The sequence below is a fragment of the Tubulanus polymorphus genome, chromosome 3 (genome assembly GCF_964204645.1).
Source record: "Tubulanus polymorphus chromosome 3, tnTubPoly1.2, whole genome shotgun sequence".
Classification (NCBI taxonomy): Eukaryota; Metazoa; Nemertea; class Palaeonemertea; order Tubulaniformes; family Tubulanidae; genus Tubulanus; species Tubulanus polymorphus.
The window spans coordinates 7,174,113-7,186,462 of NC_134027.1; the positions used below are offsets into that span (position 1 = coordinate 7,174,113).

At 37.1% G+C, this 12,350-nt stretch overlaps 3 protein-coding genes across 5 annotated transcripts; 2 read left to right on the forward strand and 1 right to left on the reverse strand.

The window, feature by feature from the left end:
• Positions 1-621: 621 nt before the first annotated feature.
• On the forward strand, positions 622-2,417 carry LOC141901735 (SET domain-containing protein 9-like). 3 transcript variants are annotated; one of them, XM_074789171.1, is made up of 8 exons: positions 622-753; positions 878-1,022; positions 1,098-1,230; positions 1,309-1,432; positions 1,509-1,624; positions 1,803-1,914; positions 1,990-2,036; positions 2,195-2,417. In XM_074789171.1, the coding sequence occupies exons 1-8, from the start codon at positions 674-676 to the stop codon at positions 2,260-2,262; spliced, it is 825 nt and encodes a 274-aa protein (XP_074645272.1). In that variant the 5' UTR covers positions 622-673; the 3' UTR covers positions 2,263-2,417. The 3 variants fall into 3 exon arrangements, with proteins under 3 accessions (XP_074645272.1, XP_074645274.1, XP_074645273.1); XM_074789173.1 differs by having other exon boundaries at positions 1,396-1,432; XM_074789172.1 differs by having other exon boundaries at positions 1,990-2,073; positions 2,146-2,264.
• LOC141901734 (protein SET-like) lies at positions 2,371-5,848 on the reverse strand. The gene is made up of 8 exons (XM_074789170.1): positions 5,434-5,848; positions 5,013-5,084; positions 4,774-4,891; positions 4,474-4,640; positions 4,309-4,391; positions 4,039-4,118; positions 3,874-3,927; positions 2,371-3,519 (listed from the first exon to the last, which is right to left on the reverse strand). Exons 1-8 carry the CDS (start codon positions 5,695-5,697, stop codon positions 3,482-3,484), a joined length of 876 nt encoding a protein of 291 aa, XP_074645271.1. The 5' UTR covers positions 5,698-5,848; the 3' UTR covers positions 2,371-3,481.
• Positions 5,849-6,171: 323 nt separating this feature from the next.
• Positions 6,172-12,343, forward strand: LOC141902401 (uncharacterized). Its single transcript, XM_074790110.1, has 5 exons — positions 6,172-7,033; positions 7,339-9,118; positions 9,311-9,478; positions 9,583-9,691; positions 9,773-12,343. The coding sequence occupies exons 1-5, from the start codon at positions 6,325-6,327 to the stop codon at positions 10,571-10,573; spliced, it is 3,567 nt and encodes a 1,188-aa protein (XP_074646211.1). The 5' UTR covers positions 6,172-6,324; the 3' UTR covers positions 10,574-12,343.
• Positions 12,344-12,350: the final 7 nt, after the last annotated feature.

A 12,350-nucleotide genomic window follows, 5' to 3' on the forward strand; every position in this document is an offset into this window, starting at 1 on the left:
AGGCAGGCAAAGGACACATATCCACTTCCTTTTTTGAAGAGAAGTAGACATAGTAGTAGTGAAGATAAAAATCTTAATCAGCAAAGAGGTGTAAGAATAGAACCTAGGGCTAGGCCTCGGTCAATTTTAATTCTAGTTCTTTTAATTTACACTCGGATTTCTTTGGGTAATGGCATTTGTCGGGTGTTCTCATAATCACTGAATCACTGATGCTGGTGCCATAGTGTGGTTGGTGGTGCATGCCACACACAGACAGAGCCAGCAGCAGGCACAAGTGAGTTATACTGCCTGGTCAGCCTGTGCCATGGCTGTGTGTGTGTGTGTGTGTGTGTGCTGGGCCGGGTGGGTGAGCCAGGACAGGTTAAGCACTTCTTCATTTATCACATCAGATTTGTGTCGTGGGCCTACTGCAGCAGTTTACAGCCTCAGAACGGAGTACTGTGATCTTGTTTTGGCAAATACAGACAGTAGATGTAGATGTATGTCACCGAGTTTCATAAAGAAATTACCTGTCCATATTTGCCGCGCAACGACCTTCAGCAATTATTTTTGGGTTAGTGTCATACGCTGCTAGTAGGCGGCAGCACTTTCCGGGCTGTTGCTCATTCAAGGTTGCGGAGCTTCTATCTGTCAAAAGGGTGACAGTCTGTTCTCGGTATGGTATGGGACTGTAATGCTTAAGCGTATGTTGAAGAGATGGGCAAGTTACAAATACAGATTTGTACCTTGGTTAGCATTGAATCTAAAGGATAGGTAACAGAGTTCACTACTGCTAATCAATTGATCTGCTAATTAATTGATTTTAGGCGTAGATGACATGTTTATTGTTTGTTATGACTGACATGTTGATTGTTTAAAAAAATGTCATCTTTTTCAGACAAATAAGAAATGTACCGAAAGGATCATGCGATAAAGTAATTACCGATGAAGCTGCCCAACAGTGTATGTACAAGCTATTTACAGCATTTGAAACTGCCAAGTCCAGATATAGTAGTAATGACCCTGCAATACAATACCAAACGGTACTTAACTTTACTGATTGAAGCTCTTGATACTGTCAGACATGGCCCTATGAAATGTTGGAAATCTTATTTCAGAATATGAGAGTGATGAAAGAAAGCCTTGGATTTTGTATTGAGAGGGCAGAAAGTGTTGTGAAAGGTGGTGGGACAGGTGTTAGAGTTACAGATGGCACAATTCCTGCTTTTACAGTCACCTCACTATACCCAGGTTAACCTTCAGATTCTTCATATTTTAGAAAAGTTACACCTTGTCTCCAAATAGTTCATTGTATTGACTTTGTTTTAGGGACCGTTTATCATCCATATGAACCAATATTCTTCCAATCCATCAGCAATCCATTTGTATTTCGATGCATCGATAGGATGCTTATAGATGGTAATAATAAGGGTTTATCGAAGACCGTTTACAAGTAAGTAACAGCCAAAGCTCATTAAGTCTTACTCTAGCAATTTGGACATATTTTCATAATTACAATGGTTTTTCAGGTCTTGCAGCAATAGGGATAGAATCGGTCCATACATGATCAGTGATACCTCCTGGCTTACTAAATACCCTCTCAATCCTATGGCTGTAGGGCAATATGTGAATAACCACACAAGAGGTACTACATCACCTTGCTATCTGACCGATTCAAATTTTCCACTTCTATAGACATTTTCATAAAGTTCAATATTTCCATGATGATGCAGGATCTTATATTAGAAATGAAGGATAGACACTAAGCTTCTAATTGTGTCATCCGAAGAATCATTGCACTCCATCCGTTCTCAATATTTCAGCATATGCGGCTAATGTGGCATACCAAGAGCTGGATATTGATGAAAGCTTTTACTTCAAATTGTGGAAATATCTTCCTAATGTATGTTATGGCGTCAATCTCGATCAACCAAGGTCAGTGAGTCTATTCGAGCTCGATAAGTTTTGTAGATCCGCGGTATACTGAAGGTATGAAATATTATTTTCTAGGCAGCTGAGAGTGGTGGTTCTGGTATCTCTGAGGGACATCCACAAAGGTGAAGAATTATTCTCGTCCTATTATACATTAGTAAGGTGACCGCCTGCGTCTTTATTGTTACATAATCTTACGTCTTATTTTTAGTTTTATACTTTGCATAATAAAATGCATATTTCATAATCAGTGACTTAGATTCTCTTGTTTGTAATTACTTAGTTCCTTTGTTGGTTGACAATAAAAAGGCGGTTACTCCATTCATAAGAAATTCTCCAAACCAAACATGATCCACCAGAGATTAAAGGACGACAGCCTTGACTTGCTAAGTACGAAAGCAACAAATAGTTCATAATAATGCAAAGCTCTGCTCAAATAAAACAAGCATCAAAAATAGGTTTCTTTAATACAAATGTATTTTGTAGAAAAATTACTTTACAGTAAGTACACCGTGTGACATGACTGACAAAGGGTGAATACCAACCGACCAATAAAGATCGGAGACAGTCTAAAAATCACACGCAATCAGTGTCAAATATATACTCATCAAAAAACATATGCACAAATTTACAGCGACTATGGTTGCAACGGAAGTCCCGTCATCCAAGGAATAAGAACTCAATGACTGGTTCTATGCGAAATGGAAAGATATGACTTATTCTGAAATGCGATAAGAGTTTCAAGTCTTTACAGTGTGAGGATGGACAAAAATCAATCTCCAAAGGAATTTGACAAAAACTTCAGTTGCAACCGTTTGTGTACAGATAAGTGCGGTTTACCAATGATAATAGCTATGTATACAAAGGACCGTAAAAATGTTGTTTTCGTAACACGCATGTTGTGTACCAGCATCATTGGGAATGTACAGCGTAAAAACCTACCATCGAATAAATAGTAAAACAATACATTTTCAGTTCACAAACGTATGACATACAAGTACATATGGTATGCGCAAGAAACATATCTTTCACCACTAGTCGGTCCGAGCACACAACAAATCTGTGACGTGTGAACTATGAAATCGACCAAAATGTACATAATCAACGAAACTACACTTATGTTATTTTGTATCGACATTAATCAAAATGTCAAAATGCATTTCCAGCAGGGTTCATTTATTTGATAATTTACAATGCGTTGATCAGAGAATCCGGACTATGATCGCACCATTTCTCTCAATATTTGAATTCTGTTGAAAACAGACAAAATTTTGACGAAAACGATCACAAATTTACCACCACAATCAGCAGATGAAATGAATGACGTGCAACCTCTTTTTAAATAACGATGATTTCCGATGAAATTCTAAAAATATGCTTTCGTTTGAATAACATGCGCAAAATGAATGACGATGGGAAAATATCCATAAATGATTTGTTCAATTAATAAATTTCACATATGCACAGCGAATTCTTTCGTTTGTCTATGCTGGTATAAATTTCTGGAACAATCTGTGAAATCTTCCATTCGCTGATATTATTGACCTGTCGGGATGTTTGTCGGTGAACCTTATTCCTTATCACCATCGGCAGCTTCATCTACTTCTTCTGGAAAATTAAAACACTTATATTGAACAATTGCTGGGAAGGACTGCTATTAATGTTAACAAGAAAAATAAAACCTGAAACAAATCTTTGCAATATTTCTGTATTAGCATTCAGGAATTTCATTATGTATTGTCTTACGCCTCAGAAAATTGCAGGGAAAATCCACATTTATCACGATATAAAAATCATCAATTATAACAAACATATCATCCGGCTGGCTGTAACAAGGTTCAACTGTAATATGTAGGGTAGTATATACAGGCAGCTTGAATGCTAATAGGTTAATAACTTCTCCGGAAGCAGTTTGTTAAAAATCTATAAATTAGTTTTTTATAATACATGAATGATAATTACCCGGTTCATCATCATCATCTTCATCTTCTCCCTCTAACACCTCATCTTCATCAACTAAAATACAACAACACCAGTACATCCCCATTAGCTGAGTTGACGAAATCGCTTTAAGAAATGGAAATTATCTCTAAAGAATGCAGAGGCACAATCAACTCAAAAACTTACCATCTTCATCATCATCGTCATCTTCATCATCTTCACCTACAACAACTACCGATTCATCGACATCGTCATCTTCATCATCGCTACAACAATCATATTCGCTATTAGCAAACATCAACAATGATGCCAATTGAACCAATTATTCCAATGATATATTTCCATGTAAATTCTTCTTTTGAGTTATTTGCTCTCAGATGCCACCTCACACTTTTGGTTAGGATGGAAATAAATATCCAAGTCAGATTTCTATAAATATATATGCCAGCTGCTTACCTATCTACTCCATTTTCTTCTACCTCGATATCTGGAGCTAGGAAGTACTGTAAAGGGTTAGGCCACATGTCATCTTTAATCACCTGTAAAGAAAACATAAGCAATACTGATGAATTATGTCAGTCAAAAAGACCCAAACCAAGCAGGTGCTACTACTGAACTTACTTCAGCAATATCATCAACAGATGGATCCGAGTTGTCTAAATACCACACGAAGAATGACCGACTTGAACCATATTTTCGTTTTCGACCAGCGGCATCATTCACTGCTTTCTTCGTCAAGTCCATGCCCTGTTTCCATTTAATAGGAGATGACTGCGATGCTGGATCTCCTAAACACAAAAATTCAATAGATATCAATTTAAAAGTATTTCTAACTTTAGGCAACTATGCATGATCGCTTAAATGCTATTAGAATTCAAAAGGTAAAAATAGCTATTGAAAATACTGATTTCAAATCTTTACCTGACGTGGCCAGATGGAATTCTTTGCACAACACCTCATTTTCGAAGAACAGATTCTGAGCGAAGTGAAATTTTATCCTATATCCTGACTTTATATCTTCAAATTCTTCTACTTCTACCTGAAATGAGAAACATTCGGTTGATTATATGCAAGGTATGCCTTCAAAAGATTAAGCAAAATATCCCCAAAATATATCCCAGAAAAAAATACTTTGGTTTAGTTGTAATACTAATACAGACCTTATTTAAGTAATGGAGACATTCTTCCTCTTCCTCATCTAAGATTGCTGAAATCTGTGGATGGTTTACAAACTGAAAACTACTGTTAAAGCGAATTACTTCTCTACGTGAAAAATTTATTTCAATTATAATGTCAAATTCATATTTGATAGGGCTTATTTCATGTTATGCCGTTATTGGATTTTCAATCTAAGTTTCTAAAGTCTTATAATAAAACAGAATAGACTAAGACTAAGAGGGATATTGTAAGTTCAAAGACGCTACTTTTCAACTTCTTTCTAATATCAAGTGTGTGAATTTATTAATTGGTAATATTTAGATAGCAATTGATAGATGTTCTAAAAGCAAGCAAGTTTTTATGCTTTTTCAGGAAAATCTGCCAAATCAATTCAATTAAAATTTCGTACTTATAAAAGGATACAGCAGTGACCCAAAAATTCGGTATCTTTTGTATGAGTTCGTTGCGTTTGTCAAAATGCGGTTTTCTCAGTTTGTTATATTTCTGCTCGACGGTCAATATTTCTTCACTGGCTTTCTCGTTCAGAGCGTCGATTTCGTTCTGACACGAGTCGATATCTTCGAGGGCTTTCTGAGTTTCGGCGTCGTAATCTCGGCTGTCGTCGAGATCTTCTGCCTTTCGCATCTTTTTCGTCGGCGTTCCCGCAGAGTCTGTTGTTGTGGCCATTTTTATATTGTCGATGCCGTCAATAAAAAAGAGATACTTGCCTTAAAATGTTCGTTAGCTGGCTGCTACTTATCAAAAATGAACAAATCACCCGGGGATATCGTGAACAAGATGGTGAGCGCGAAAGAAAGCGATCAGCATCCAAAGCCGGCCTACTCGATGTAACGAATTTTCTCATTGGTCGATTCCACTTTCGCCAAGCTAGCGACTATATAACGGGTCATCTGATTGGACGATTATGAACATGTGTTTTTATTTTTATCTCAATCATTCATTGTGAATTTGATTTTTTTTCTGATCATACTATTCATGTCTGTATTCTATCGTTGTATCATGTACTTAATTAGGAAATATCCAGTTGGTTGAACAAAATAATCAATAAACACTGACTTTACGTTGAATTGCTTTTTGAAAGGAAAAATTAAATTAAAGAAAATTTTATTGGTCACAAAGTTAAATGTGAGGCACCAAATATTAAATTGAATATCAGTTAGATTGCAACATTAAAGCTTTATTTGGAAAATAGATAAGTATTGTCAGCGACATTGACAAAAACAGCTAATAATAAAACGCCCAATCAGAATCGGCGTTACATCGGTGAAAATTCAACATCCGGGAGATTTAACAATGATGGCTGACTCAAACGCGGAAACGTCGTGTTCTACACGAGAAATCAGCGAAAATAACCACGATTCACTTTCGAAACAACCGGAAAATGACGCGGAAACAAATGTCAAAGATGCGGTTATCGACAGCGCGACAAATTCGGTTGCTGTCACATCGGTGAATCCGAAGCGGGATCTAAACAGTTTTCGAAATTTACCAGGTTTGCAAGCGCGACTCGCTCGACAGAATCGCCACAGTGTCAATAATCAATCAACGGCGCTAGACGACGACGACGATGACGTCGTTTCGAAGGGTGATGATGGATTAGTCCCGCTTACGATGCCATCTGAGCATACGTTAGATCCGAGTATCAGTCCGGAGTCGGCCGGTAAACGACGCCGAATTTTACACGATTATCGTCGACTGTCAAGTTCGGGTTATTTGGACGACTACGAAGCCAGTCACTGCGAACGCTTCAGCAGCAGTACTAACAATGAATCTGACGTGAAACACGCACTTGGTGGTGTAACTATTACATCTACATCGACAACAACAGTTTCAGCAACGGTTGTTGTTGCTGCGACAACACCAACTCAACAACACCAAAGTTCTATCAATAACAACAATAATCCATCACTGTCGAAAATGAATCCTGTGAAAATTAAGTTACCGATGAAAGAAAATGAGCCTGATACTGCTAATGGCGAACCACCAAAGAAAGTTATTAAATGTAAGTAGCCTTTTTCAATTGTCCTGTACGTTTGTATTATAACTTTCATTTAGGCCCTACATGAGTGAAAAATCCCACAATAATTCAGCCAAAGATGCCAATAGTAAAGGAGTATCCAAGAGTTCCAATAGTAAAAGAGTATAATTAAGCAACTTGTCGGCTATTAGCCATCATCAAAAACGTTGCTTAAATATACTCTTTTACTATTGAACTTTGTATCTTAGGCTGAATTATTGTGGGATTCCTCTTGTATTCATCTTATACGGATATCATTTTGATTTATGACCCTCGTGTTTTCATTACAGTGAATGCAGTTAAACCTACAGAAACAAGACATAAGGAGAATGGAAATAAAGATCACAAATCTCATAAACATAAACATCACCATCATCACAAAGACAAAGAGAAGCCAAAACCAAAAATCAAAGATGATACATCTAGTGGTAATAGTGCGAAGAAGTCATCAACTACACATAAATCGAGTAGTGTTAGCCAATCAGTTACTGCAAGTTCGAAAAAGATCTCTCCAGTAGTCCCTAACTTAAAGAAAGAACTTAAGCCAAAGGAGAGTACCAGTAATGCGGGTAAAGCTACGAATTCGACATCGGAAAAATGCAAAAGTGAACCGTCCACGCAGGAAAAACATTCAGTTTCGTCGAAAGTTGCATCGGATTCGAAAAAACTTCCTGGATCTAGTGAGAAATCGCATAAAACTAATTTGAAAAGTACTCCACCAGGTTCTAGTACTAAATCGTCAAGTTCGAAGACAAAAACCGTCGCTCATCACCACCATCACCATCATAGTGATGCGCAAAAACTTGTGAAATCAGACTCTCACAGTGTTTGTAAAGATAAAGGCAATGAAAAAACTAATAGGGATAAATCATTAGAACATAGTCAGACACCGTATAAAAAGTCGAGTAGTGCGACAAGCAGTAAAACTACGCCTTCACAATCGAGCAGTAAGAATTCCTCAGAGCACAGAAGCAGCTCCTCTTCATCATCAGCATCGAAAGACAATAAGCATAGGTCACACCGAAGTAGTTCTCACCATTCGGATAAAATATCATCGAGTGTGAAAAAAGATGGCAGCAGTAGTAGTAGTAGCAGCAGGGATAAAGATAGATCTCGTTCGTCTAGTAGTAAAAAGAGACGCAATATGGGCACACAAACCGATAGTACACGTCTAAGATCTCCTGCGGTCGCTGAACGTGTAAGCGTTTTTGAAAAGTTCCGTATCGGTAGTTCATCGACCAATGGCACTTTTGCCGACGGAAAAAATGCTGTACGCAAGTTAGAATTCTCCCCGAATGTGAAATCGGAGGAAGGCGCTAACGAGTGTGCAAGTGCGTCTGCAAAAAATCTTGTATCACCGAAGAATCTTGAAATATCACCAAAGAAATGCTATCAGTTTGATAATATCGAAGCGTTTAATGTATCACTGATAAATGGTGTATTGCCGAAAGAACTCAGTATATCAAGTAACCGAAAATACAAGGATCTCATGCACGTTGAGTTCAGCATTAATGGAGGCGCTTCTTTGGTTCATTCGTATCAACATGAACTGGTCAAGTTGAGTCCTTCTGAAATGGATGAATTTGTTGTTGAATATTTCGATGAAGTTTACGGTGAGATTTCTCCCGGCGTTACGAAACACGTTATGGGTATCGTTCACGGAGCAGCCTCTTACCTGCCTGATCTTGTTGACTATTTTTCTGAAAATCATCCGAATATGATCGTTAAAGCCGGAATTCTCGGCAAGTCGGATATAGAAACAATGACGATGTTGAAATATCGTGAGAACATGGTGAAATCGTTTGATTACGGGACATTCCGATTTGGCCCATTGCTTCAGATAAGTATCGTTGGAACCGTTCATGAAGAAGTTGGTGACTATTTCCCCGAATTTTTAATGGAATTGGAGCGAAATCCATTTTTGAAAGCGTCGCTACCCTGGGGTTACTTATCAAAATTGTCGGGTATGGCGCCGGATGAAAGCAATGATGGCCCAATTCTGTGGACACGACCCGGTGAGCAAATGGTTCCGACTGCTGACATGCCAAAATCTCCTTTCAAACGAAAAAGGTATGTTTTTTCATTGTGTTTGAATAAAACACTTCATAAACAATTTGAGATTTAAAATATTCAAACTATGAAGTCTCAAGGATCATAATGAAATTATCAAAGTGAAATAGCATTGATAAGGTTTTTTTATATAATGAATAATGCGTGTGAAACTCATTAATAATGCCTATGTTTTCATCTTCGATATCGCAGAGGTGTGAATGAGTTACGAAATCTGCACTACCTGCCGAGAGCTTCGGGACCGAGAGAGACTCTTGTAGAAGATCGAACTAGAGCGCATGCTGATCATGTTGGCCAAGGGTTTGATCGACATACAACTGCCGCAGTTGGATTGCTCAAAGCGATCCATGCAGGAGCTCCGTACGTATTATTTGTAAATTCTAATAAAATGATAACACTTTATTTCATGAGATTTAGACAAAGCTTTAACCTAAATCTCACAATGAAGGCTATTTACGTTATAGGCATTTCCCTGGACGAATTGTCAAAGATGTCGTAGCATTTAACGCAGCTGATTTTCTCAAAGTGGTTGATAAGTTACAACTTGATCTCCACGAGCCACCGGTCTCTCAGGTATAGTTCAACTGCGTTGCTATTGCTATAAATGCTTGTATGAAGTGAATCGATTGTTGATCAGAATTTTACGTTTTGTAGTGTATAGCCTGGTTGGATGACGCAAAATTGAATCAACTCAGACGCGAAGGCATACGTTACGCTCGGATTAAACTATACGATGATGATATTTATTTCATACCGAGGAATATCGTTCACCAGTTCAAAACCGTCTCTGCTGTCAGTAGTGTCGCTTGGCATATACGCCTGAAAAACTATTACGATCACGATTTAGTAGTGTCTAACTCTGTGGAATCGATGCACAAGCCGTCGTCTGTAAGCGAAGAAAGACATTCGGCTGAAGACAAAATTCACACAGCGGTTTCCTCTCCTGGAAAGGCTGAAAACTCAGAAAAGAAGCCGAAAAAGGCAGCACCTGAAAATAGCGGCATTAAAGTCACTGTGAAATCGAAACATGACTCAAAAGATTCTGATTCGAGTCGGACTTTACACGGGAAAGAGTACGGAAATAAAATTGAGAAAAGTATTTCCGCGGAAAAATGTTCTTCGAGTAAAGACGATAAAACGTCGATAAAATTACAGATTAAAGACTCGAAAACTGTTGGCGTACAACATTCTCACTCGAAACCACCGTACAAAGCAGTTACTGTCACATCAAACCTGCCGGTGAAACCCCTAGCGCAAATTCCGATTAGAATATCGCCGATAAAAATCGAACCACAGCCCGTCGTGGGGAAATCGGAACTTACAAAGCCACCTGTAATAGTTACTGAAAAATCAACAGCTGTTCTGTCATCAAATGTGAAACCCGATCCTGACAGTAAAACTCAGGAGGACATGACAGTCGATATTTGGGAGGATAGTAGCCGTAATATACAATAACCGATTTTCGTCGCTGTTAAAACTAACTTCGGTGAGTTTTGAAAGCTTCGATTATATAGATCTGCATACGGTTGAGATAAACTTTGCATGATCAAAATGAAAGTCATATGTTGGAAACCGTTGTTAAAAATGTACATATTATTAAGTTGAAAGATTAGCCATTCTTTCTTTCTGAATGGATTTGTTGTGCTATATTTATTATTGTCTTATTTAAGCATTTTTTCGAAGACTTGATGTGTTTATATTTGTAATATAGATATCTGTATATATAGAATCTATTTTCAAAAGCAATTATTACATTTGATGTTAACATTTCCATTTGTCCGGGAAAAAATCCAATCCAATCAATAATTTGTTAATGTTTTGGTTATGATTATAAGAAAGTGTGTGAAATATCAATTATACGTGAATACTTTTTTCAGGGACATTCAACTTTGAATTACTGCTACCGTTAGTAAAATTAAGCCATATACATCTGGGCACGGTTTCATATACTGAGTATCAAAGTTATCCCTAGGGGTAACTCCTTAATCTGCGTAACAATAAGAAACCATCGTTATAATTGACAAATTTCAAGATGTTCCCTCAGGGACTATTTTGCTTCCACATCTATGAAACCCAGCCCTGGTAGACAAACCAAAATCTGACAACTGACTTATATACTGGGAGTGACGGCCAGAAAAAAAACTATTGAATTTTATTACACATTGGTTGAAATATTTAGAGAATGATAGTGTTTTTTCCTTGTAATAGTAGAATTGTTGGCTTTTTCTAGAAGGGGCTCAAAAAACTGAATAGAGATGCTGCTAGTTTCTACTATGTGTGTATATGGCTTAAAAAAGAAATGTTAGATTTGTTGTTGTTAGTGTAAGCTACAAGCTTGTAGATAAATTTCCTCGTATTAGAATTACCTTTTAAATTCAGTACCGTGTTATTGTCAACTATGCATCTTCTAACTAGATCGCCGTATCATTGAATTTTTAAGTAGATTGTCTGACAGAATCAAGTGAATCATAGGTCATTTTATCAGAGAACCTATTTCAACTTAGAAAGGCGGTTTGAAAGTACAAATTTTACTGAAGAATTGAATATCATTGGTCTCTGCAATTTTAGTTTGATTGTATATGTACTTTTATTTCTATTTATTATAAGCATTTGTGTACTAATTGAATATGGCGTAACGACTCAGGCCAGTTTTGAAATTTAGTCAAATTAGACTGGAATCTCCTTAAGTGTACAAATTGTTGTGTTACTGTATTTCATCCTTATTATACAAGCCACGAAAAGTAACTGCTGTTGTGTTGTTTATCATTTTGGTCCCTAAAAAGTACATTTATTTTGAAACTCGTAAGTGTAACTTGGCTTCTTGCACTTGTCAAGGCTGTAACACCAATATAATTTTTTACGGTATTTTCATCACCAAAATTTCGTTTGGTATTTGAATATTCTTTGAATACATCATAATTGGATTTAGTTGCCTGCATCATTCAAAGATGTTATATTAATAGTTCAGTAAATGTGTAACCCATATCATTGATGACATTAGAAGTTCTACGTACGTCCTAAATGATTTTGTACTTCCAGCTATTTCCCTTGTCCTTGACCAGTGTGTTGATGTTACATATGCTTGGGCTCAGTAGACGTTATTCATCAAATATATCGTTAATGCTCATTTATTCAAATAAATGTTATATTTACAACAAAATAGTACACGCCTATATATAGTTACTGATTATGTCTAACACTAAAGTGTATACATACCGGTATATGTATGGAA